This window comes from Chelmon rostratus, chromosome 2 (genome assembly GCF_017976325.1).
Source record: "Chelmon rostratus isolate fCheRos1 chromosome 2, fCheRos1.pri, whole genome shotgun sequence".
Classification (NCBI taxonomy): Eukaryota; Metazoa; Chordata; class Actinopteri; order Chaetodontiformes; family Chaetodontidae; genus Chelmon; species Chelmon rostratus.
Window position 1 is genome coordinate 19,377,920 of NC_055659.1, and position 27,197 is coordinate 19,405,116.

Here is a 27,197-nt window from a genome sequence, read left to right on the forward strand (position 1 = left end):
CAGTGGAAAACACCACAACAATAGAACTATCGATTTCAGCCCTGACTAAGTCACTTTTAACTAATCCTGCAGCCGGAATCTACTCTTTTACCAAATCGTCATCTCTTTTAACATAAATATGATCAATCTTTCCAGGAGTTCCTTCTACACCTCACCCTTCCTGACACCAGTAGCCCTTTCCAGCCATCACATGCTCTGATTCCCCTCCTGGTGGCAGAGGGGTTGCAGGGATGGAGATAGGGGGCTGGGGTCTCTATGCATAATGGAAAAGGCTGCTTATCAAAAGTTAAGTAGCTCCGTACCCATTTACAGCCCCTGCCTGCTCTACTAACCCAGTCTGGAAAGGGCGCTGAGACACAGGGTGGCTGTGGGTCGGGGGAGGGGTGCTTCTTACACAGATGCAGGAATTGAGGATTAATGAAGGGACTTCAAATGAGATTAAGGCTGCAACCAACCTTATTTTGTTAATTCAAAATCAGTGATTAGTCGCATACATCATTTAGTCAAGAGCTCAAGCAATTAGTATTACTATTTTGATAATCGATTTGCATTCGATACATATTTCAATGACTTATCAATTTCCCGGTTCTCAATTGTAAGAACTTGTTGCTTTTCTTTGTATTATGTGCTGGTAAACTTTGGGTTTTGAACTGTTGGTCGCTTCAGGAAATTAACTGTTTTCCCAATTTTCTGACATTTTATTAACCAAAATTAACTATTGATTTATCAAGAAAATAACTGGCAACATTCATCGATAAGGAAAACAATCAGTCAACCATAGTTTTCCATTTTCGTCTTTTTCTTTGCAATGCAGCCTGGGTTTAGTCTATTAAGAGTCAGAAACTGAAAAAAAGAAATGCTCACCAAGATTTTCCAGGGCCAACATAACCAAATAGCTTGTTGCGTCTGAGAAACTGAGTTTGCAATGTTATAACAGATCAAACCCTCACATCTGAGAAGCTGGAACCCGTGAATGTGTCCTCAACTGTTGATTATATTTCCATAAATCAAGTATCTAATTCCTTCAGCACTAAATGAGGTCACACTCTATCTTACAATTCATCAATTTCCATGATTTGAGACAGGCCTCTGGGCTAATTTGTGGATATGTGTGTGTATGTAGTTCATCCTCAAGGGTACTATCCACCTGGTGTCACCTCCATTTCCTGTCTCTGCCGGACACAGCCATCTGGGCCTCAGTCTGTTCCAACAGCCTTCATCTCTGTCTGTCTCTCTCTCTCCATCTCACTCACACACACACACACACACACACACACACACACTCAAACACACACGCACATGCACACGCTTCGCCATAGGGATGCAAACCATGACAGTATAGTGAGCTACGCCATCTGTCCGAGGAGGTATGGATAGGTATCAGACAAAAAACGCACACACACATCCTGAGCCCGCAGGAGAGACAATATTAAGCTGAGATGGCCCACTGCTTGTGTGTGTGTGTGTGTGTGTGTGTGTGTGTGTGGCACACGCTCTTTCCAGTGTTTCCAAATGACCAGCACACAACACCCCCCTTAATCAGCTTAGCAGCCAGTCAGGGGATTTGACTAATCCACAACACAAGCATGGGAAGGAGCCCGCCGAGTGTGTGTCTGTCTGCGCGAGCGCTCTGTCTGACAGTGTGTGTAGTCAGTTAAACCAGCCTCGACGATTTTGGACAGCGCTCTCTCTAAGCATCGAGCATTACAAGAATCATCCAAGACATGGGACTACTTTCAAATAGCGGTGACTGGGCGTGGACTTCTTTCATGTGCAGACACATCGTCAGGTGGGTGAAGGTTCGGTCTCATCTCTATTAGCAGGTTGACACACGTCATAATTCCAGTGAATGAGTGACGGCATGTGATGACTGCCTGCTTCAAGATAAAAAACAGCCGTCAATCGTTGAGTCGCCCCTTCTCTTGTTCTTTCTTCCTCTGTCTTTCACTCCTCTGTCAGAATTAGTCCGGTGAGCACCGATGATTCATGGAGACCTTGACGGCTTTGTGTGCATGTGCGCATGCATCCAGAGCCCCCCACCCCCGAGGGAAGCATCAGCCCTTTCAAGCCTAACTCAGTGTGTAATAGCCTCCACTATGTCATTTAATAGTTGTGCATGACAGCCTCTGTCACACAGCACACTGTACACACACAGACAGACAGACACACACACACCCCAGTGGGGAAAAGATCCATGATACTAAACATGCGTACGTGACTGGTATGTACGTCCTTACGCAGCAGACTCTTATCACTGCATTCCCATAGACATCAGTGGCATGCTGAAAATGGCCGTAGGAAAAGATGTTAGAGATGGAGATAGTGAGGAAATAGTGAGAGTTGAGAGGAGGGGGGGTGGGCGGCGGCACCGCATGCTAAAGGCCGTATCTGCTGATGGCTGCCGATCCTTATCTGAGCGCCAGTGGAAGCCAGCGAGGCTGGGGGAAGAAGAGCGGGGGGAATATGTTTCATCAGAGAAAGGATGAGACCGAGAACAGCAGTCGATAACACAAGATCCTATCACCGCATCCACCTTGAGGTCACATCACCGCAATCTCCGGCTACAGCTACAACCTTCTTGACAGAGGAGGGGAGGGCCGGGAGAGAGAGAGGGGGGACCGGGGGGAGATTTTATGGGGTAGATGCACAAGATACAGTGGTGCAGTGGAAGGAGTGCAGGTATATGCAGATGCACAGTGTGTGTTTTTTGCAGGCATTGTTATAACTGCATTACCGATGAGATGATTAGTTGAATAACCAACTAGCTGATCAACAGGAAAAGTAATCAACAATTCTAAGAACTTATTATTTGCTTAGAAAGGAAAAAAATTTTTTTGTTGATTGCAGCTTCTCAAATATGAAGATCTGCACACTTTCTCAATTTCATGTCATTGCTCATTGATAGTTTCTGCGCACAAAACAAGCAACAGGAAAACTTTCACCTCCAGCTTTAGTAATTTATGATCACAATGATTTTTACACTATTTTCAATATTTAATAGATATACCAATTAATTGATTAACAAAAAACAGCAAAAAAGAGCTATCAGCTGTACAATAAAGCTATGAAAGCTAAGGTTACATGGAGGTAAAAGCTGTAGGTCATAATCAGACAACAGTGTGGGAGTCAGAGAGGTACAGTGTTTGGCTCTCATCCCTTAATCACTGAACGCAGAAAAAGCTGAATCAGGATCAGCCTATGCAGCAACCCCCCCCCCCCCCCCCCCCCCCCCCCTTTTCTGCATCCATTTCACCCTTCTCTCCAACCCGCTGCTCCAGAGGTATAACTCATTCTTGCGCCGGCTGATGTCTGCATGTATGTGTGTGTTTGCTCACTGTGGAAAAGTGGCCTTGCTGTGTAATGACTCCTGCAGAGGCGCAGCTCAGAGAGCCGGGGGTCGCCAGCGGTGACAGGCTGGCCAATGAAATATGGCTACCATTTCAACCAGGCGGCAGACTGTCACAACAACCCTTGCAGATACCAAGCCTGGGCGCGTGAGGAAAAGCTACGACGTGCAAGTGAGAAGACCGGAGCCCCGCCCTACCTAGCCCTCGCCCCATGGAGAATGTAGCATTGCGGTATATACTATCACTGAGAAACGAGTGTGATTTCAGTTTACTCATTGACTTTTTTCCCACAGCGACAATCACATTCAGCCAGCTAGTTTAAATTCTTCCTCACTAGTGTTCCCCATCCGCTCACACAACCACCCATTTGGCGTTTGTCTGAGTGCTGCAGAGACACGGGGGAGACGGAGAGAGGGAGCGAAAGTGGGCCAAGCTGCACGAAGAGGCTCCCAGGGAGGAGGACGACTCAACACCTCAGCACAACAAACCACCGCAACTGAATTTTGTCGAGCAGCACAAGAGCAACACAGGGGACTCGGCTGAGAGAGAGACTCTCTTCGCTCCTCTCATTCTGCCTCTCCTCAGCGTTGTTTGGTCTTTAGCCGTTTTACATTTAGTTACTTTCATACTAACAAAACAACTCTGCTCTCTTGAGGTAGACCGACAACAGAGGCAAGTAAAGGCAAGCAAGGTTTTCTCTTGCTATCACTGTTTTCTTTCATGTACCGCTTTTTACACCAAGACTTGTCTCTCGGCCACGGCTCAAGGTGAGATCAGGGGCAGTTTCTTGGTGGAGTAAGAGGAAGGTGGGAAAAGCGATAAAAGGTGCGTTCAGCAATACTAATCAAACACACCTGTTAAATTCAGCAAATGTCTCCTTGCGGCCTCTTAACTGTTTTGCGTGTGCATCCACAGTCCTGGCTCTGGAAGTGGGAAACAAAGTGGCTCGGACAGACAGCCAGTCCAGTCCTTAGTGTCGTTGCGTTGGCAATGCACATCCATGAATTCGGGGGGCTGTTCCTTTTGAAGGAGCACTGAAGGGTGGGTTGTATTTGTTTGGATCTTTCCTTAAATATCAACAATCTTTCTCCAGAAGCTCTCACTCCCTTTAACTGGCTGATAAAGACAGAGCATCTCGACTCATCAAGAACAAAGACTGACCATGGCTTCCCTTCTGTACCCAACAGAATGGAAAGAAATCCTCAGAAACTGTCTCTCCTCCAGTGTTTGCTTTCCAAATCGCACTATTTACTGAATTTGGAGAGGGCATAATAAGATGCATGCAGCAACAAGCGGGCTGCATTATCCGATCACCAATAAAGGCTTACAAGAGAGACTTTTTACTGGCAGCAAATAAATACACTTGTTCTACTGGTTTGGTTTGTGGGTTATTTAACACTGCAGGCTCATGTTTCAGTCTCGCTTTTATGTCAAAATACTGAATAGCGAAAGGGGTCTTCAGCTGTGAACGTCACATGTAGCCAGTCAGAATGTGATCACAGTAACCCTCAGACAGAAGTCATTACTTGAGGAATTGTTGTAGCCTGTAGGTGTAGCTGTATATAACAGTCACTACCGTACACTGATGTAAAAGGGGTCTGAATGAGGACTCAGGTCATTATTCAGTTATTATTCACACTACTAGGTCAAAGCCACCTTTCTAGTCATACTTTTTTCATTACAGCCTGGCCCCTTTATGGATATTTTAGGCCTCTAGTAAAAGTAGGAAAATGAGCTTATAGAAAATGCATAAGACAGACCATTCATTTCAGCAGGCTGACTATGAGAGTGAAACAGATCACACTAATCAGTGTCTGCATGCTACCTGGACAAATGCTTTGCATACTCATTATTAGCCTTCCTCTAAAATTAAACAGTTCATTCCTGCATAAAATGCATGCTTTAGTTAATAATGTGAACATAAAGTAATTGCTTCCAAATGGGGGTTGACTTTGTTTCCAGTGTTGAAAAGATGCACACTGATGCTAATGCAGCTGGCTAAGGGAAGCAGGGTGTAGCGTTAGATTCCTCTAACAGAATGAGCCGCAGCATAGAGACACTCTATCAAACTTCACTAGATCGTATCCTCCATCAAGTAGCCTGACATCATTCAAAAAACCCAGCTCAAGGCCTGGAACTTGCTTAAAGACCTGACCGGCAGCGCTGAAACCCAGGGCACTGCTCTACTACTCACACTTCTTTGAATCCTGGTATTCTGTGACAGCCAGTAAAATGTCAGTAAGAACTACAAAACCAGACAAGGACGTAGATTAACATGATCATTTTTCTGCACAAATGCATAAATTTCTAAGTAGGCAAATGATGCAGATGGTGGCATAGTGAGCAGCAGAGCCTCCTGTAAGGCAGGTGTGTGATTTGGTGTGCCTTCATTTAGTGCTTAGGACATATCAGACTAAAATCTTGCTGCATCGAGGCGAATCAGGGTCAGCTCGAGCTCACTGCCCAAATAAAACTCTATGTCTTTGTATAGCTTAGTGTTACACGCTGCATGATTCCGCAGTGCAGAACACTTAAGTAAGCCTTTAGCACATCTTCCAGGGCTTGGAAAGTAAAACTGGACCAACAGCACACAAGTCGGAGAGCAGAACCGATCAAAATAACCATCTGCTCTCAGAATCCTCACAGGTAAAATTCTCTCTGGCTTAGAGGATACTTAGAGGATGTGCAACCACTGCAAAGCGAGGAAAGCTCACCTGAGGTGAGCCTGAGGACGCCTTGACGCAGTGAACACAGCCTTTGTGCTGCTCAAACACACAAACACGCTCTTGTTTTGCTTCCTCACACATAACTGCCTACTTAGCCACATGATTGTCCCTACGGCTCAAATATCAACGTCTCACAGGTCGTAGCATCTTCGCAGTCTGATGATCAGCATGGCTAAGGAGCTGAGGACAGACGGTCAGCTATGCTCCTGACTCGCACTAGGACAAATTCCACTTACGTGCCACTGGCCGACCAAAGAAGCGGTCCGGTTCTGTAGTGATTGAGACCACCATGTTGGTGCAATGGGGCCGTCGCCGCACACGGCCACGTCAAACAAGGGCAAAGTCACCCATTGTTGATGAGTCTGGCTCCAGTTTTGTTGAAGTGCAGTCTAACGTCATCCAGCAACAGGTTCTGCAATCCAATTATAATACCTCGTAGTGTTGTGCCAAATCTGCCCACGCATAGAGATGGAGAAGAACGCCGCTGTGATTGATTTCTAGCTGCCTCAAGCAGAGTGCAACCTGCTGAGCAATGCTTTTTTGGCATCTGATAAGTCCTCAATCTCATGGACGTATTATTTAAACTGGACTTTCTGGTTCATATTTCATCTCCTCTCCACTCCTTGCAACAACACGCCCACGCCCACGCAGCTGCTTGCACTTATTTGACACAGCGCTGCTGTCAGTTTGAACAGTCGAAATGATTAATTGGATGTTCTTAACTCGGGACGTTCCTTACTCGGAGAGCCTGTCTTCCCTCCTCAATGGCAGCGAGCAAGCGTCCACCGGAATGTGCACGATGCTGAATGGAGAGTGGTTGCTCTCGAGCTGACCCTGAGCCTTGACCTCTGGGAGGAGGAGGGTCAACGATGAGAGGAGCTTCTGGAGGCATCAGGCCACTAGATTAAACATTGGCTAAAAGTTGAGTTCAAGTGTTTAACTGGCTTATTTGGTGGTGGTCTGGGCCAGTGTGTGGAGTGTTAGTGGTAGAGAGAATATAGTGCCAGCGGAGAGTAAAGCAGTGAAAATATTCATATTACATCGTGCACTTAAACTGATATTGATTAATTTAGTTGGGCCTTCTTTTTGGTGGCTTTACTGGCCCAGCGGTACACTGCTTAGTTTCTGTGCCAGTATTACTCTCTGCTTCTCTGGTGGTGTGCTGACTAATCTACTGCAGGTAACACACTGCCTACATATGAGTACCTCATATAAACCCGAACGATCCCTTTAAATTGGACTGTTCAAGTCCTTCTCCCGCAGTCTTCCTGCCCTTTGACACCATGGGAGCCCGAGACACATGATGGAAAACAAAGCTATCTGTACTCAGGAATGGACAGCCCTGATAGCAAGAGAATACGCCTCCCCAACCAGGAGAGAGTGAACATGGGGTCAGTGACTCTGCACAGCGTGTGTGTCCTATGTGATGTGATGTGTGTGTCAGAGAGAGGAATCAGCGCAACACAATAGAGCGCTGCAGTGTGGGCGGCCACACCCTTTCCTCCTCGCTCCCCTCCACGGCCTCCTCTCCAGCCCCTAAAAACCGCCTTGATGAGATTTTAAAAGGAAGGGACACAGGAGAGAGGGAGGGAGTGGACACGTCAGGAATGAAATCCCTGACACACCATATATACATAGAAATATATAAAAATATATATGAATATATAAAAGAAAACCAGAAGTAAGAGAAAAAGGAGGACAGGAGGGAAAAGAAAAAAACAGACACTAATGAATGCAAGACAAAGTGAGCAGTTTGACAGATTCTCAGCTCGAGCAGTGGAAACATGACATGAAGGGAGCGGAGAGAAGTGGGCAGAACTGGGGGAGGGGGTAAGAGAAACAAAATGGGGGCATAAAAACAGTCAGACAGATAAATACTGAGGCATCTAGAGGGGGAAAGAAGCTATGCAGTGCACGGCATTGTGTTCTGCAATGTGTCGCTCAATTATTGATGCTGCCTCCGCATTGAAGGCGAGAAGAGGGAGCACTTTTTTTTTTACCATGCAGCCGAATCTCTGCGCCAGGAGCATGCACGCATGCACACATACGCGGAGCTGCGGCGAGTACATGTGCAACAATCAGCCCTCGTGAGGGGCCGGATCGGCTCCCCCAACAGAGCGTGTGGCTGGCAGGGAAGAGGAGAGGTCAAAGGTCACAGCAGACCCGGGGGAGACATGTGGTGCACACCTGTTCTGAACTCCCCCCAGTGGACTCACGCAGACGGATCATCTTAAGTCAGACACAAAGGTAAAGTGAGAGAGTCATTACTGCCATTTATTGTTCAGTAATTCTCTCCAGTTTGAAAGGCTACAAAGAGCGGCCCTCTTGCTTTCCTGTATCCCTTCCCCGCCTGTGTTTTTCTCTCTCCCCGGCTGGCTCGCTCTCTTATCCGCAGAGGAAGCCTGTTTGATCTTGCGGAGTCCTGCTGTTCTGGCTCTCCAGCTCCCAGACATCAGGCACACACCCCTCTCCCCCTCGCAAAAAAGGAGAGAGCTCGCTCCTTTTCCTCTCTGTGCTCCCACTTCTTCACAAAAAAGGAAGGAGAAAAAAAAAATCACAGACGCTCCCTCCCTCCTCTCCTTGCTAGAAATCAGACCCATTCTCCCTGTTGTACCAAAGACAACAAAATAATTCATGAATTCAAAATGGCCTCTGTGCTGTAGAAGCTGGGCTGAGGCCAGCTGTGCTGTGTGCATATGGACCATGTAGAATGTGAGCTACGACAGCGATGTATTTCATTCGGAGGACAGTGGCCGTCATTGTCACCGCGAGCGGGGCACAATGGAGAGGGACACAGCCAGGGACCTGACTCACACATACTGTAAGCCTTCCTGGCCATTATCGGTAACAAAGACGCTGAAAACAATGGGCATGAAGTGTCAACGTGTTCTGTGGAGATACAATAGCTGCTTTAACACGGCGCGGCTGTGCCAAAACAACGCTGCAAGTTTGTTTTTCTTTGTTTCAGTGGAATCCGGGGTGATTTTTGCACATCTCAGCCCGCTGAGTTTGTGTATATTTAACATGACTTTCAGTATACAAAGCTCAACGATGCTCTGACATCCAGGAGCTGAGAGTGAGTTGCTGGAAATCATTGCCATGTTGTTGGATACACGCCATTATAATGCTATTTGTGGCCAGCATTTTTTCAGCAATAAACACACAATATAATAGCTTCCTGTAATTGTAAGTAGTTTCCATGGTTACTGGCCCAAGCTGCCTCTCTCCCACAACATTCAAATTGTAGACACACATGGGATTCACAGGAAACATACTGGACGCGATGCGGAAGACAGAAACCAGTGCATGTGCACGTTTCACATGATCTGGAACAGAACTGAGTAAAACACTGTGCTGTTACCACCAGCAACCACAGGTGTCGCCAAATCAATCAACTGTAGCCTCAAGAGCCCCCTAAGCCCTGAAGTGAGACCTACATCAAGATGTCTGAAAGGCTCATGTTGTGAAAATTCATCCTGTCTGATTTCAACAAGGAGGTCCAGTTTCTTGACAGCACTTCAAAACAATATCAAAAGCCATTCTAAAAGCCTACATTCATGCTTGAATCCAGCGGTGGTAATCCGCCACTCCTGACTGGGAAACTCTCTCGTCCACATTCCTCAGAGGGAATACCACCAGCACATGACAAGAGCCCCACTCACACTCGGCCACTTAGCCTGTTGCCTCCCACTGCAACCTTTACACACAGTGAGCGCCTGTGTGTACGTGCATGTGTGTCACAGACAGCAACCTTTAACACGCAACGCTGCCCTCAGACAGAAAGGAATCACAGAGAGAGGCGGTGGGAGAGGCAAGATTTGGGGAAAACAGGGGAGGACGAAAAAGATTGATGGGGGACCAGAACATGCTCGTGTCAAGCGGCTATGCCACGAATGTGATGAAGTGATTGATGGGAAGGGTCTTTGCGCTAAAGAGCACCACCCCCTCTTCACCCTCTCCTCTTTGTCAACTTCTACATCACCCTCATTCTCAAGGCTCATCTCTGTTCGTTTCCTAGAAAACCCACTTGGTCTTACTCAAGTCATCTCACTCAACAGGTCTAGGCAGAGGCCTACTTCCTAAACAAAGTGACTAGACTGAGTGCAGCACACTGTATATGATCTATAGAGAGTGGCCATCAGCTCCACTCCAGCTCCATGTGCTGTATGGGCCACTGCACAGCAGGAATGAGTATGTGTGTGTGCATGTATCAGGAGAGGGATGTTCCCATTTCCACTCTGTTTGGAGGACATGGACTGAGCCGGAATGTGGAGGGGGGGGGGGGGGGGGGGGGGGGGGCAGCAGAGGGAGGGTGAGGGGAGAGAGGCGAAGGCAGTAATCTGAGAGGGGTATCCCACAGTGCAGACCAGCACATGGTCTACACACTGTGGGCCCAGAGTACAGGGAGAGGGACACCGACAGCTAAGGCTTCCCTTTCAATCACAGATCTGAAGAGAGGAACAATAAAGTGGCTGGCAGGCGTCGTCATGAAAACGTACCTACTGACTGTGATGACAACAACAACGTATGACAGTGTCCTTGCTTCAGCCGCTGAAACACACATCGGATGTATAAATGCAGTTACTACTTGCAGCCTTTACGATGTTCATTCCTACAGTAAATCCTCCATTTTAAACCTCGACTCCATAAACCGCTGCACTGTGCATGTCTGTAAATATTAGGGGTGTTTGTAGTTACTTATTGATTATTCAAGAAACGTCTCAGGACACATCAGTGCAATTTGTTGTCAGCGATGACCAACGCTGCTGGATTGCGATTCATTAAGTGCTCTGTAAACTATGCCATCTGACTCGATTAAAATACTTGGACTGTGAGCATTCTGGCGCACAGCATCATGCTGTATGCTCACGCCACAAAACATCCACCCGCTTCTGTTTTCTGGGATTCTCGCCGACACCACCTGACTCCGGCATTGGCTCACGTAGCTAATAATTTGCGAGATGATAAGCATACCTCTCAAAATTTGACACAGTGCAGATGCTGCAGATGTTCTGACTGCAGAGGCCTCCTTCAACCACCACAAGAAAAAAGCAGCACTGCGTCGACAACAATCTTGCCAATGAAAGCACAGACAATAGCACTTCAGCTCTGTTGACACAGTGTCAACAAAAACTGAACATCTTAAGCTAGACAAAGACATCATTTATCGAAGGCTATTGAATGGCATAGGTTGTACAGGTATGCTAATAAAGTGGTTCATCAGTGCTTGTGGTTATCTTCAGCATCAACTGAGCTATGTCACAATTGCCACCCGAGCTCAATGGATGGATGGGTGTGTGAGTAAAATGCATAATGCAGCAGCACAACAAAAGAGCCAAAACAGTTTCTATCTGTTGTGTTTGTACATGGCAGGTTCAGAAACTTCCATAGCGCATATTCCACAGCCTCAGGACACGCTTAAACATGCATGAGTGAAGAGCACATATCAGCATGTTCTTCACACACGCCATCGCCCCCTGGCCACGCTCAGTGATAGGCAGAACAAGAGAGTCTGCTAACAGGCGCCTGCAAACCACTGAGATAAGTATCGGGCCTCAGGTATGTGCTGCTGCCTCCCAACAGCTCAAGCACAGTGTCTGCTGCAGGTAAATAACATTTTCAGGCTGGGTTCGTCCACACCACAGCACTGGCATGTCAGTCAGACATACACACACGCGCAGCCACAAAAGCATAAATGCATTCAGGATGGCAGGCAATCAGACACACTCATACCACCACGCCCTCCAACATGCACTGATATGAACCTGGAGACAACTGCTGCCACGAGCTGACTTCTTGTTCACAGTTCAGAGTATCTGCAAATGCAGTTCCACATCACTGACTGCATACACTTAAATCACATGAGCACCCAGTAAAGTTATGTTTCCGTTCTCTCTGCCCGCTTGTCCCTCATGCTCTTTTTAGATAAGACTTCAGTATGTATGACAGTATGTCAACTCAGGCTGGGTGAATGGTTACAAGAAACAGTCTAAAACCTCAGACCAACCACGAAAGCAGGTTTACCTCATATCACTGAGTCAGGCAGCATGTGTGACATTTAGCCTGTCTCGCTTTTGAACTGCACCGGTCTGCACACATGCAGCGCAGCTTCCTTGTTTGTACACAGCGGGGGCCTCCTATCACGAGTTGTCCCACATGCATGAGCGAAAAGGAAGACGAAGGCAGGAAGTTTGATCTCCGCATCTACTTCCCGCTGCTCCATAACCAGCTTGCACTGACCCCGATGTTACCTCCAGCCAAGGTCAACGCGTTAGCAGGACACACGCCCAAACGACGCAGCTGACGAGCTGTTCATGCGATGTGTGGCTGCGTGTAGAAGCAGTGCATCTGGTTTGAGTGTGAAGTGAGGGGCCTGAAGCAGGGGAAGAAGGGACACCGCTCAGAGAGAAGAAGATGCTCCTATACAGCTGGCGAGCTTCCAACCCAGACAGGAGTGTGTGCCGTTTTTTAGCATCAAATTGTACAAAGAAAGAGAGTGAGAGTGTGTGTGTGTGTGTGTGTGTGTGTGTGTGTGTGTGTGTGTGTGTGTAATGATTGTGGGAAGAAAACTACTCTATTCCCACATTCAAAGTTGGTTTAAAGTAAAGCTAGGACTCAGCACTTTAAAACAAGCCTCTCTGAGCCTGCATATATGCTGCAACAAACGCTGGGAGAAAATGGGAGAAATCTCCCCCGGAGCAGCTTTGATGCTGGGAACAACCAAAATAGAACTGGTGCATCCACGTAGCGACCAGGGGGAAGAACACTGTGTCCTCGCACACATTGAGACAGAAGAAAAGAGGATGGCGAGGGAGAGGCTGCATGCGAGTGTGTGCAAGTGATGCAGATTCAGCTGAGAAGAGGTGATGAATGGCTTCATTAAAACAGCATTAGCAGAGGTGTGAACCCGAGCTGAGTCCCAGCATGCAGTGATTGCCCAGTGCCAACACACACACACACACGCACACATAAACTTGTCACAATACTGAAATTCTGTCTTTGATACCAGCGCAACCCGCCCACCCTCTTGCGACTCATTTACAGGGTTTGATGCTGATGCAGCTTTAAAAGGCGACCTCGGGCTTTCATAAATATCGAGCTTAAAAAAATCCATGACAGGACAAATTATTTACAAGAAACAACAACTCAGAATTTCCTTTAATCAAACCCTGACTCCTTTTATCAGACACACACACACACACACACATACACACAGAGCATACCACCCCGGAGCCTGAGGGAGATGAGGAAACAGCAGTGACACCATGGAAAAAGAAAGCGGTGAAAAGAGGGAATAAAGGAGGCGGACGAGAGCAAATAAGGAGAACGGGAATGAGAAGCAGGAAAGCGAAAGGGAAGAAAAACCTGAAAAGACTCGAGGTTCAAAATGGAATCGAAGCCTGTGTGTGTGTATAGTGGTAACCTGATTAGCCAGACCCTACAGGGGAGACAAATCTACATTATTCTTTCTCATTTTCCCTCTGCTCCTCACAAACCCAGAAAAATGGGGGCAATTCAGTAACCCTAGCAACCAACTCTGCCTACGTGCAGGGAGAAGCTGCTGATGGAGGGGGAAGGAGAGAGGAAGAGGGAGAAGGAGATGGGGAGCGAAAAGGCTGATACGAGTGCATACTGTACATACTGAACTGAGCAGATGGGTCATACAGTCTGGTAGAAGTGGGGTTTATTCCCTCCTTTATACCTCTCAGAAATTCTCTTCTATTCATGCCTCATCTTGCACATTTCCCAGATCCCTCCTCCTCCTCCTCCTCTTTCTTCTCCTTCCCCTTTCCTCTCTCTGCACCCCCTTTCCTTTTCCCTCTTTGGTCAGGCTCCTTTGCTTTTTTTCTTCTCCTCCTGCTCTCTGGCCACGTATGAGGGCTGTTCAAACACAACCTGTTTCCTCTGGCGTCCCCCGGGGGGCATTATCCAACCTTTCCACCGTTGTGTTTTCTCTCCTTCCCTTCTTTCTGCCTCTCTCTCCTATTTATTTACAGCTGGATGTCTGTTCGCCTATTGATTGTTTTCCAGAGGATATGAGTGGGCTTTGTCTCTGCCTTGCTCCACTTTATATAGATCCCTCTTAAAGATGTTCCCACCAACACAAACATCCTCTCTCTCAGCTGATTGTGAGTCAGTGCCCGGCACAGAGGCCCATGCAAGCGAGCACAATATGTGTGTCACATATGCTGAAATCATAAAGCGACGATTAGCGGTTTAAGCCGCCATAGGAGGCGTGTTGAAAACGTGTGTGTCGCATTTCATCACAACTGACACACATCGTGAGGGAGAGGAAGAGAGTGAGACAGAAAAAGAGAGGGTGAGAACGAAGGAGTGAGAAAAACAGAGGGTTTGAGCTGAAGACCTGCAGTTCTTCTCACAATGCTCGGATTGTTCATTGGCTGTAGGCTGACAGAAAGAAAAAGATTGAAAAAGTGGGAGAGGGAGTATGGGATTGACAGACAGAGTGAGTGTGTGAGCGAGGGGGTAGGCCAGAGCACGACTCTGCTTTCTACATTTTTACACTCTCTCACCGGTTGCTGCGCTGTTGCCGTGTGTGTGTGTGTGTGTGTGTGTGTGTGTGTCGGATAAAGAAAGTGAAATTTAAATGAATGAAGCACCCTAACAGGGGTCATGGGGGCCTCAGGTCACGCACACATTCACGCTTGGGCAATGTGACCATATATTCTTCAGAGCTAAAGCAACTGGCAAATTCATTCAATTCATTCAATTTTGATAAACTATTGATTTCAAGCAAGAGTCACTGGTTCCATCTTATAAATGTGAATATTTGGTGGTTTTCTTACTTTTCTTCAGTCATAAACTGAACATTTTGTAATCTATAAGCAAACACTCTGACCTAATGTGTCTACAGAAAGCCTTCTCAACTGAACTTCTAGAAAATGCACTATATAATAATAATATAAAATTACAAGTTATGGTAAAAAGATCCATATTGCCACCTCACATTCACACACACACGGGCAAGTACTAACATCTGCTCCACCACAACACTGCTCCACTTCTCTCTGAAACCAACTGTCTGAGTGGAATGATACAGTTGACAATATGCAAAAAACCAACAGAAGGTAACAACAATGTCTGTCAGGCTCGAGGTGTGTGTGTGTGTGTGTGTGTTTGGCATGAATACATATGACATCAGCTTTCTGTCTCAAAATGACAGGACAAGAAACAACTCACTTATTGGGTATAGAAATCAGGTACACAGACAGACAGGCAGACACACACACACACAGACACACAGAGGAGGGGAAATTTCAACCAATCCCAACATGCCTCAGTTCTGAAGGACTAGTAAAGGGGTGGTGGCATGAGTGTTAGGATTAGCCAACCAGGGCAGATGGAACATCTGTTGTCCAATCAGAGCATCTGGAACATCTGGCACCAATGAACAGCAGTTGAACTCTGACCTTACCCAATTGGCTACAGCGGCTGCCCTTTCCTCCTCTGCGGGTTTCTTTTTTGTTTTTTCATTAATTGTCCAGCCCTCTCGGTATATTCCTTCATCTACTGACATTGATGAGCCGTCTTAGATCTGATACACTGCTGGGTGTTGTTGTACGTCTTGATCGGTTCGTCTGCATATCATGCTGATAGCAGACGTCCCTCTTTCATCTCAGCTATCGACTGTATCCAGAGAAGGAGGGTAGGTAGAGATGGATTAGACATCTCAATCCACATCGCAATAACACACTCACTGACTTGTAAGCAGCACTGTGCGTGTGTGTGTGTGTGCGTACTGACGGAGGCCAGCTCAGCACTTACAGTGTTGGTAAATTTAACGCTGCGTGTTTTCTCCCAGGTGTCACAGCAGCACCGTAGTTACTTAAACTGTCATATTGAATACTGAAGAGTAAGGAAGGGAACAGAAAATCAATAAGTGTTTTCAGCTACATCGTGTCTGGTGCTGACACAGCACCCAGCACGAACCGGGGCATCCGGGAGGGAACACATTGTTCTATTGTGACTTATCAAAGGGAATAGAGGACTTTCACTCATAAAAAAACCCCCTCTACCTTCACATCTCAGTTCCTTTCTATTCTGAGAGGCAACTGTGCTGACTGCAGAGCTAAAAATCAGTCGCACTGTGTGTGTGTGTGTGTGTGTGTGTTATATGAAAGGCAGTTGATTCCTTTGCCCAGATACAAAGCCGTGGGACCAAACAGGAAGCTTCACACACTCCCTGTACGGTGTGTGTGTGTTTGTGTGTGTTCCAGCATGACTCCTGACCCTCGGTTTCACACAAACATCCTTCCTGACTGATTATTTTAGGCTCCGTTAGCATTTTTAATTCAGCTTACCATACAAACACATAGATCCAGGACACACACACACACACAAAAACACACACCTTTTCCATTTCACCCACACACTCTGAGACACATCCACACATTTGTACAGTGTACGGTGAGTAAACAATACCACTAAGAGTACCGTGATTGACTTGTGGCTGGTAAATGCACCAGTGGACTCAGTCAATACAATCCAGTCCTAATCGACAGCGTGTTGTTAAAAAGATCACACAGAGAAAGCCCTAAAAGTCCCACAAATTGATTAGCTTAAAGACTTCTCACATTGTTCCACACACATGTGAGGTTGGCTGATGTGAAGGCGACTGCAGCAGAGGAGTTAGAGTTACAATAACAATCGAGCTGTATCCACCTTCCCTCTGTTTTATCACTTGTCTTTTCCTTCTGCCTCTTGCTGTTTCGTAGTTGTTAATAACTGAGACAGAATCTCTCCGCAGTTTATGTCGGTGGACCCGACAGCACACAAACCAAAAAGACACATTCAGCCCAGGCATAGAGCCTCACATACGCACACAAACCCACAATCCTGCTGCAGACAAACCTCTTGCCGTGTCACCACCTTTCCTATTGTGTGCAAGTGAAAGCAGCCATTTATCCCAAATCATATGTTTCTCTGGCTGCCTTGTAAACAGGCAGCTTAGTAACGTACACGTAGGCAGACACACGGTTTCAGTTTATGGCCACAGGCACTCATCCATCTTCAGGGAGACGGCTCAACATCATATCTGCAGAGCTCAATGAGTTTATAGGCCAGTCTGGAAAATTATAATAGCCCACATCTGTTTGGAGATATAGCCGGTGCATACCTCTTTGTGTGTGAGCGTTTTGTCTCGGGATCAATAAAGGTTATTCAGCAAATCATCAGATGTGATGGAAATACATGTTCCACATTTCTCTGACTCCAAAAACCGCCATGATCAATACGTTTTATCGGTGGCAGCAGTGGCAGATATTTGCAAAGGCAGCCACTTATTAACATTCCCAGATGTGTAAAACACTGACAGATGCTGAAGCACCGAGCCAAAATGTACTTGAAAAATGAAACATCTGTCATGTGTTTTTAGAGACTCAGCACTCCCTAATTTTCCTCTAAAATGTTTCCCATTGCCTGAATTAAAGCTTTCCTTTTTTTTATACAAATAACATGGCGAGCTTTCTGACTGGTTAAGGAGAGATGGTGATAGCTGCTCGATGTGCGTTGATTGGATAAATGCCATTGAGCCTGTAATAGTGACACCGCGCAGGGCAATTTGAAGTCTTTCTTAAAGCTAAGTAGCTTTCTGGATTCAATTCCAAATAAGTGCTCTGTGAACTATGAAAGGTAGGTGATAAGCTCATTCCTTAACTCCATTTCAGCGCTGTGCATAACCATTTGCATCTGTGTTAGAACATTCCTGTTCCTCTTTTAATGCGTCTCACTCACTTTCTCAGGCTACCCTCTTCTTTGTTACAGCTTTCTCTCTCTCTCTCTCTCTCTCACACACACACATACACACACTCTCTCACACACCCTCTTCCTGAGCAGTAGGAACATTCCTTGCATCAGCCAGAATCCCATATTAGAGTATCAGCATTCTGCCTGTGTGAAATAACACAGGCTGAGAAGACGACGGTGGGGTTCAAGCATTGATGTGCATGTGCGCGCATGTATGAAGGCAGTATTCACCAGCTCACACATCAACAGGTGAGATGCATTCCTTGAAGACCCGTGCTACTTTGCCTCTGATTGGCTAGTGTTCGTTGCCTACGTTGGTTTGGTTGGTGAGGTTAGGGTGAGGGGAAAAACATAAAGCAAAATGGGAGAGCAGAGTTACACTAAAACAGGCCAAATTATCTCAGTGTGTGCAGCATGGACGTCATGTTGTATCTTGTGTTTGCTAAAAATACTCACATAACACTATTTTGAATGTAGTGGTGCTAGAGCAGACTATGATGGTGTTGCACCAGTGTTCCATCAATGGCCAAACAAAATGCGAAATGATAGCAGTTAATATGCCAGATGAGGGTCCCGAATATAATCCGAACAAATGCACTGGATTGTGAATGTGAATGAACGTGTACGTGTTTGCATGTTTGCATCTTCCTCTCCTGCTGCAGAGATTTATGAATGTAAGCCATGTGAGGATTTACGTTCATTCCCCCCATGATGTTGCAGTTCACGGCTGCAGCGTGAGAAGACTTTTCCTGTTGCCCGATTAGAGCAGAGGCATACAAGTGTGATCCTTCAGCTCGCTGGACCGCAATTGTGGATACATTAAAGATTTGGGGAAACAAGACAGACATGTGTTAACAAATACGGGGAGACAGAGATGTGACATGTAGGCGCTTCATGATTTGCTGCTTGATACCCTCCATTAGAGAATCTCTAACAGCAGCGTTTGAGGTAATGACAGAGTGTCAGCGTCTCCCAGAGAGGGCTGACTGCTGGGAGTGTCACAGCAGACACACAGCACCTGGAGACGCCTCTACACAGATGGGAAAACACACACACACCTCAAACAGTTATGTGGATTCACAGGTTCATCCTTTCATCTGTTCAATTCCAGAAAGAGAAGGCGGTATGTGGGAAAACCTGTGGACAGAGTGAGGACAGGAGAGATAGCTCAACACAGCTGTTCACTCGGGAGCAGCGAACTAACTGACAGGAGGAATCGATGCAGAGGGTCGATGGACAAACATTAAGTCCACAGGCTGACAAACACAGCAGACAGCCCTCACAATGCCGCACGGACAGAGAGCCTTTACACGGGCTGCCGAGCAGAAACAGCGGCCTACCGGGACACTGGGACAATAACGCTAATGTCACTGTGGTGACAGCTAGAGGAGTACGCAGATAGGCAGGTAAACAAGAGGCGGTAAGCAGCGAGCTAAGTCGAGCTATCCTGGAATATTCTGTTCTTTAGTTTAACTGACAACTCTACCTGTTCTCAACCGAATCAAACCCCGGCCCAGGTCGGTGGAAGATGTAAAGACAAGCAACAAATGATAAAAAAACTGGGATGGGCCATCATTTCACAATCTTTGGAGCTCAACTTATGTGAACACCTATGAATATCTTTTGGGGGAACGGCACTCACCCCTCCAGTGGAGTTCCTGAAACTTGATGAGGCGCTGAAGCCATTTCAGTGGCTCCACACCTTACACATAATGTTGCTTTTCCCTTTAATTTGTCGCTCATCTGGCCATTAAGAGCGGAAATACCAGTTTTACAGCACAGTGATTTACGATAACACTCTCCACAACCGCTTTGTTTGTCACTGACTTGCAGCCCTGCATCCAACAAACTTGCAGGGGGCAGAATCTCTGGGAGGGGCCAGGAGATGTTTTAGAGACAGGGCCAAGACTGGGTGTTCTTAAAAGTGCATGAGAAGTGGGTGTGATGAGGAAGATGGTTGCCCATGTTATCTGACTATCTGCAGCAGCAGTGGAAACATGCTGTTCATGAGGAGGGCAATATCCTGTCCTCTCTGCCTCTCTTCCACATCCCTCTCCCCTCCTCCCTGCCACCTCTGTGCCCCCTCCCCCTTTATTCCACAAACCTAAACCTACAGATCTGATAAGCAATCGTTGTCACTCTGCCTGACACTGCCCAGCTGAATACAGCGTGCCTGCCTGAGGACAGAAACACACACACACACACACACACACACACACACACACCAGCCAGTAAACAGTTAACATCTGAACGCCCCTTTCAAACCACTACAATCTGCTCTCCCACCCCTGCTGCTCTCTCCTGTCCTTGATCATCGGCAGGGGCGACACCAGTGAACCGCGATCAGAGGACAAGCCTTTGCACAAATTGATCATTTAAATGCAATCTGCGTTAAAGCCACGCGCACACGAACACACACACACACACACACACACACACACACACACACACACACACACACACACATATTTGCAGCATGCGCGGACGGCGGTGCACACCAGCAGCAGCACAGACACGCAGGAGACAGAGAGGGAGAGAAAACGCCCTGCCTTGTTCCATGTCGAAACCCCAGCCCTTTGGGTAGTCTACACAACACACGCGCACACACACTCACACACACCATCTCCAAATAAGCTTTTCTTTAAAGACCATATAGAGGCCACATCTGGACGACAACGCTGATTTCTTAGCAGGGTTTTTTCCCTCTTTGTTGGCCATCTGTGTGCTGCGTTAAAGGCACACGCTTGAAGACACGTTGATCATCACGGTCTGTTTATGATTGCAGTTACTGATATGTTACCGATCTGCCACGTCCGCACGATGACAATTAACCTTCATGATCGGTGAAATACAAAGGCAAGCGCTGGCTACTCCTTACGCCTGATCGGAGAGGTGAACGTACAGAAAACCATGCAGTCAGCCAAGTCAAGGAAAACATGCCACAGAGTCAGAAAGCACAGATTAAACGGCGCGTCGCTTTATCCTGGGCTGAATATTATCACGCGAGAAGCTTTTAAAAAGTTTTTACCTTTAACTTGAGTTTCATATTCGGCCACTATCTCCTTGTCCTTTCGGAATTTCGCCGGAGACGTCATGGCTGAGTTTGGAGATCAAACCACTCGCCCTCGTCGCGGAGTCAGTTTTGTCTCAATCAATGAATAAATGAGGCGCAGTCTGGGGAGATGCCACTATGGAACGGGGTTTTGAAGAGAAAAAGACAGGCCAAATGAGAGATCGCAGCTCCTCAGCGTGCCCGCGGATCTGTATTGTCTCCCTGCCTCTGTTCACTCCGGGCGCATTGTGAGTTTGGCGCTGCTGCTGCTGCTGCTGCTCTATGTTCCCATCCGCCGCCGCGCCTCGCCGCCTCCTCAAAACCGGTTATGGTACAAACAATTTCGAGTGAAAGGAGACTCATTCCCCTCTTTAAAAAACAAACAAACAAACTGATAGCTTGTCAGTGAGCACTTCCAAAAGTTTTTTTCTTTCTGTTTGCAGCAGGTATCGGCCTCGCAGTTGACCGTCCGCCTGTCTAAACTAAACTGCTCTCCTCTTGTCCCCTTGAAGTGAGAGAGAGGAGGAACCGAGCGGAGATGGAGGGGCTGGCGGGTCAGCCCCAGTGCGCAGGACAGGCATGGATGCAATAGATTGCACTCATTTGGGTACATAAACCACTAACCATGTAATAACATGTAACGAGTCACGTAGGTGTGTCTGTGTGTCTTGTTTGACCAGGTGATTATGATTATATTGCCGAGTTTCATTAACATCTATGGCAGTGAAGGCATCACCAAAAGGCACACCTTGAAAACTAAAAAAAAAAAAAAAAGCAGAATCTAGGATGACATGCCAGTTATGACCTCTGACGAGAGTAAAAAAAAAACATGTCTTAAATATGTCCTCGTGTTGAATTTAAGCGACAGCGTAACTAAAGATTTACAAGCAATTCCATAACTATGATCTGATCTACACTCATGATATTAACACAGTAGAAATGCTTCAATGCTCGTCTTGTTCTACGACAATAACAATTACATAGAATTGTGCTAGTTAATGTGCAGTTCCCTTTTTTTAAAATAATTTAAAGACAGCCCCGCTTAATTTTATAGGACAGGAACTGTCCTTCCCACACCACCATTGGTGGAGCGGAATTTGAGTGACATATAAGCACACCAATCGTCTTTCAGAACTGTTGAACCTGGGCGTTTCGATTCGAATTTTCAACCAATTAAGTTCAGACTCCGTAATGAAGCTGCCCAATGGTGTTGGTTGCTATGGAGTGTATCCAATCAGAGTCAGGTGTAGGGTCTTTTAAAGATACTTTCAGGAAGTGCCGTTAAATACCAGGAAGTTGTAAACAAAGCTGACAGCTATTTAGTTAGCTGTAAACTACATCTGAATGGATGCTGAGCCAGTGGTGTAAAACAGGCTAGTTATTCACCGAAATCGTGTATTCATCAATAGTACAGCTAACCGTTTTCTTTGATACTAAGATCGTTTTGGGAAAATATATATTTTCCCCCGCGTTTCTTCAGCAGGCTAACGTTAGCTGCCTTCCGTTTTGTCGTTAGAGAAAGGCTAACGTTTCTACAAGGACGTTAGAGCTAGCGTTAACGAAGTTCACGTCAAATCGAATATTATTATCACGAATTTTACAGATAGTGAGCTACATCAGTACCCGATTCTTGTTTTTCTGCTGCTTTTGCTGTGTGTGGGCAGAACGAGCGAGGAAGTTCGTCCATTTTAACAGGACAACAATGTCTACATCCAACGCTAATTTCAAAAACAAGTGTGTGACCCAGGTGAACTGCATATTTTGTGACAGTCTGCTCTGCACAAGAGGCATGAAAGCAGTGCTTCTTGCAGACACTGAAGTTGAGCTTTTTTCAACTGACATACCTCCCAATAGGTAAGTGCTAATCTTGTTAGCAATGCTGCTAGCCTTTGTTTATATCTGCTCTTGTTGCCAGGGCAAGGTGTACTTGGAAAAAAACTGATAATTCACAAGTAACTGATCGTTCGATGGGTAGAGGAACACAATATTGACACCAGTAGTATGATTAATAAGATTTGTTGCATGAAATTGTGACAATAACACCGGTTTTAACCTTTAATGGCTCTGTTTGTTTCTCATTACACGCATCGTCCCCCAAGAACTGTTGACTTTGTGGCCAGCTGCTACTCTACTGAAAGCTGCAAATGCAAACTGAGAGACATCGCATGTCTCAAGTGGTATGTAAAGCTCCTCTATAGCCTGCAGGGTTTGCTTTAGGAAGACCATCTGCTGATGTGAGATGGTAATAAAAGCACAACTAACACAGTTGGCACAGCTAACAAGTACTGTAGTCTTACCCATATAGCTGTTTTTCATAGTATACACCTGTAGAGCTGCAGCTGATGATTATTCTCATTGTCTATTTCTATGATGATCATCCTTTTTATTAAATCTGTTGGTTAATTAAATAATACCATTTTCATTTTCCCAGAGCCCAAGGTGAAATCTTCATATATCTTGTTTGTCTGGCCAACAGGCCAAAATCTAAAGATATTTAATTTACTGTCATTTAAAACTGAGAAAAGTGCCAAATTCTCATTTTGAGAAGCTGCAGTCAGAGAATATTTCATGTTTTTTCTTGAGAAATGTTTCAAACAATCACTTATCAAAATAGTTGTCAACTAACTTTCTTCCAATGATGACAGAATGACTAATAGAAATCTTGCCATTTGGCATTTATTCCTGATATCAACCTAAAGGAGAGTTTGGTGCTACAGTGAGGCTTTATGGTGCCTCCTTTGTATTCCTGGGCCTTTGTTGTTGTACACAGGGCAAAAACAAACATCTGTTAGATAATGGACACCCACTAGTGGAGTTAGCACTTTTCAGAAGTGCCCCTGGTAAAGTGCTGACAGACGTTTCTTCTTTATTCTCTCTCTCTCTCCCAGTGGTAACGTTGTGGGCTATCACGTTGTGGCCCCCTGTAAACCCTGCCTGCTTTCCTGTAACAACGGCCATTTCTGGATGTTCAATAGCGATGCTGTATCTACTCTCAACAGACTGGATGCAACAGGTCAGTATAAGCCTCCCTTGAAAATCAGAAACCTTCACAATTTTGCTCTGTTAAAAATGTGTTTGATGAGCCTTCGTCACCCTCCAACGTGTCTGCAGGTCTGAATCTGCTCCTGTGGGGAGATCTTCCTGAGCTGGATGACAGTGAGAACGAAGAATCAGAAAGCCCATCAGAGGAGGAATGTATTAGGTAGACAGGGAAACGGACAATGTGAGCTACCTGCTACGCCAACATTTGAGAGGTGGAGCTAAAAGAGTGTGCAAACCATGCTTTGGATAAGAGAGAAAAGAGAAGCTTTAAAGGATAATTTAATACTGAATCAAATAGGGCAGAAAAGTGCTGCTTTACTGCTCTAATGGGTTGAAAGCTGAAACCATGGTGCACATCTGACCACACCCCAATCAGTGATGTCACAGCAGGTGTTTTTCATTTGCTCTCTATCAGCTGATAGAGATCACCTGCTGTGACATCACTGATGGGACTGTGGCCAGAAATGCAACATGTTCCACTGTTTGAACCCGCAGAGAACAGTGCAGCAAAAGGTTTTGTCCCTACATAATTCAGTGCTGAATTGCCCTTTAACTTGTGACCATGCCTTTCCCCGTCACCTTTTCACTGTTAAAAGCACAGACGCGCACACTGTCATGCATCCTTTTCTCTCTTTTTTTATTGTACATTTGCGTGGGCTATTCTAAAACAAGGGGCTGAAGTAGCCTGAAAATAACAGACAGCTAGACTCCTTAATCTAGTGCATTTTATCCCAGAGTCTCCGCTGAGCTCATTGTTTCGATCGGCCTCGTGAGAAGTTGGGAGTGTGCCGTGATAAGTCGGTGGAACTTACCAGTGAATGCTGTGCTCTTTCACGCTGTTTACGTTCAGTCGGATTTTCTGATAGGACGACCACAATTCGCCTACCTTCTTTTTATATGGCAGTTATGATCTGTGCATTGGTTATGCTGTAATAAGCAAGCACTCCCATTAACAGTCATGTCTTAAAGGCTTATATGCTCTCTGTGTGGCTTGGTGCTGAGTGAAAGCTGGAGTGCTTTTTGAATCCCATGCATTGGAGTAATAGCACAATTATTGAATGGTACTGTATATCTATGAGTTTCTCCCTTGTTGGGGGCATATTCGATTTAGGTTACCTTATGATCTGACCATCTGTCAGTGATACATTTTGATTTGCTGATACAGTGTTTGCTACACACCTGACAGCAGCGATATGTGTTTAACACCCAGATGAATCTCACTGTAGCAGTATCGGATACTAACATACTAACTTATGCATTTGGCCTGCTTCCACAAAGGCCTGGAGCAGCTGGAGTTCAAAGTGTAGTGTTTGTTAGGAGCTCAAATCAAGTACTGAAGTCCCAGTTTGAGGATACAGGATAAGGTAGAGTGGAAACTAACAATAGGTGCACTTTTGCAGCACTCCGTAACTCCTCAATGTGGATCATTAAGCAGAATTCTTAAACGCAAGTGGATTTTTGTGTCCATGCTCCGTTTTTGTTACATGACCATTCAGTTTTATGTAGCAGCATAATTGTAGCATCTGAAGAGAAGAAAAAGTCAACTCCAAAGAATCATGGAACATATCAATATTGACCTTATGGTCTGGCTGCCCCTCTAAAAGAGAGATATCATTTTGGGCCACTTTACTGAATCTCTCATTTTTAAGTTTAGCTTAAGTCAGTGGATCTGACATCCTCGGTATTCTTTTGGCCTTACTGATGCTGTGGTCATTGACAATGAAATCTTTTATTAAGCTGTGGAGTCGGGGAGGATTGATGCTGTATGTTAGCTGGTCATCAGCAACTGAACAGACCTTCTCCTCAGCCTGTTGCACCAGACACAAGCCTCAACATCCTCCAGTCACGGGGGACTGAACTCCAGTCGGCCCTTTTTTGGCAGCGCCATCCTTCTGCTCTTGTTATTGTTTCACTGCGGTGCCCTGCTGACACTATGGTCCTGTCTTAAAGTAACAGTCTTTCTGTGAGTGAATGGGTTTTGCCTGTATTGTGGGCAAACTTTGTTGAAGGATGCCAACATAGAATGTCACTTCTTGCCTGAAGGAAAAGGGTAAAGAAAATGGGTCTTTTTTAACTTTAAACGGCCTCTGTGTTTATCTATGCTGTAGCCCTTTAGTTGTGGAAAAATACACATAAGAGGAAAACTTTGTCCAGATTTTCACATCCTTCATCTTAAAGTTATAACTGACAGTCTGCTACACTTGCACACCAAATACTGTCTATGTGGTAAACTGATAGGATACAGCGCATCAGATCGGTATTTATTAAATCCACAAACCAAATACGTATAACCACATACTTCCTTTTTGTTTACAAGCTTTGTTTACAAATGTATTGGTTTGTACTGTATTGTGCTATAGTACTTTTGTTTTTGTTCATGTATTTAATATTTCATTTGTGATGTAGTGCTTCGTTTTGTACGTTAAAGGTTGGATGTGTACAGTTTTACCTCAAGAAGGTATCACTTGCGAGCTTCCTCTGGCAAGGATAATTGTCAAATGATAATCAAAAGAATTATTTAAATGGCTGTTTCTGACGTGAATAACTTTGATTAACAGGCCCTGCTGAAAAATGTATATTTTGGAATTGCACTGAAACTGCATTGGTAGTTTGAAAAGATGATTTGTTGTTTTGTATGCTTGTTAAATTAATAAACTTTTTTTTTTTCAAAATATCTTAAATGCACTGTAGTTCTGTTGTCATTATTTTACACCTTTTTTTCTCCTAATTCAGATCAGCATTATCTTCTACCCCGATATCTGCCGCTGCACGAACAGTTATTATGGACAAAATTGACATTGCATGATTCGTACGCTTAAGGTGCACTGCAGAATGTTTTGGGAAGAGTTCTCACCAATCATATTTGTATGCATTTATCTGACTTTAATTACTCCTCACCCTGTTTCAGTTCAAAATGCTCCAAACGTTGCTCCTGTGCAGCAGTATATTGGACTTGGTTGGCCGTCTCTAAGTTTTCTCTGATTTTACTGTGTACAAATGACTGCCAAGGCCAATGACGAATTAGCTGTCAAGTCAGTTTTATTTATAGCCACAAATCACAAGTTTGTCTCAGAGGGCCTTACAATTCCTCCAACATACGTCACCTTCTATCCTTAGACTCTCAAGACAGATATGGAAAAACAGAGTCCAAGTACAAGAAGAAACCAACGTAACAGAAATTCGGGCTCCTCTTCCAGGATGGACACACATGTAATAGGTGTGATTTACAATATTACATAAAGTATAATAGAAAGTGTGAAGTTA

The 27,197-nt window shown here is 45.5% G+C and overlaps 2 protein-coding genes across 3 annotated transcripts in view; one reads left to right on the plus strand and one right to left on the minus strand.

Annotated features, from left to right (window-relative positions):
- The window catches only part of srgap2 (SLIT-ROBO Rho GTPase activating protein 2), a 52,441-nt gene extending 31,064 nt beyond the window's left edge, over positions 1-21,377 (minus strand). For both annotated transcript variants that reach the window (XM_041946079.1, XM_041946069.1), the window contains exon 1: positions 20,868-21,377. In XM_041946079.1, the coding sequence (XP_041802013.1) occupies positions 20,868-20,934 (67 nt within the window). In that variant the 5' untranslated portion in view covers positions 20,935-21,377. The remainder of the gene's footprint in view (positions 1-20,867) is intronic.
- Positions 21,378-22,193: 816 nt separating this feature from the next.
- Positions 22,194-26,608, plus strand: fam72a (family with sequence similarity 72 member A). The gene is made up of 4 exons (XM_041953065.1): positions 22,194-22,745; positions 22,991-23,068; positions 23,780-23,904; positions 24,003-26,608. Exons 1-4 carry the CDS (start codon positions 22,594-22,596, stop codon positions 24,095-24,097), a joined length of 450 nt encoding a protein of 149 aa, XP_041808999.1. The 5' UTR covers positions 22,194-22,593; the 3' UTR covers positions 24,098-26,608.
- The last annotated feature ends 589 nt before the right edge of the window (positions 26,609-27,197 follow it).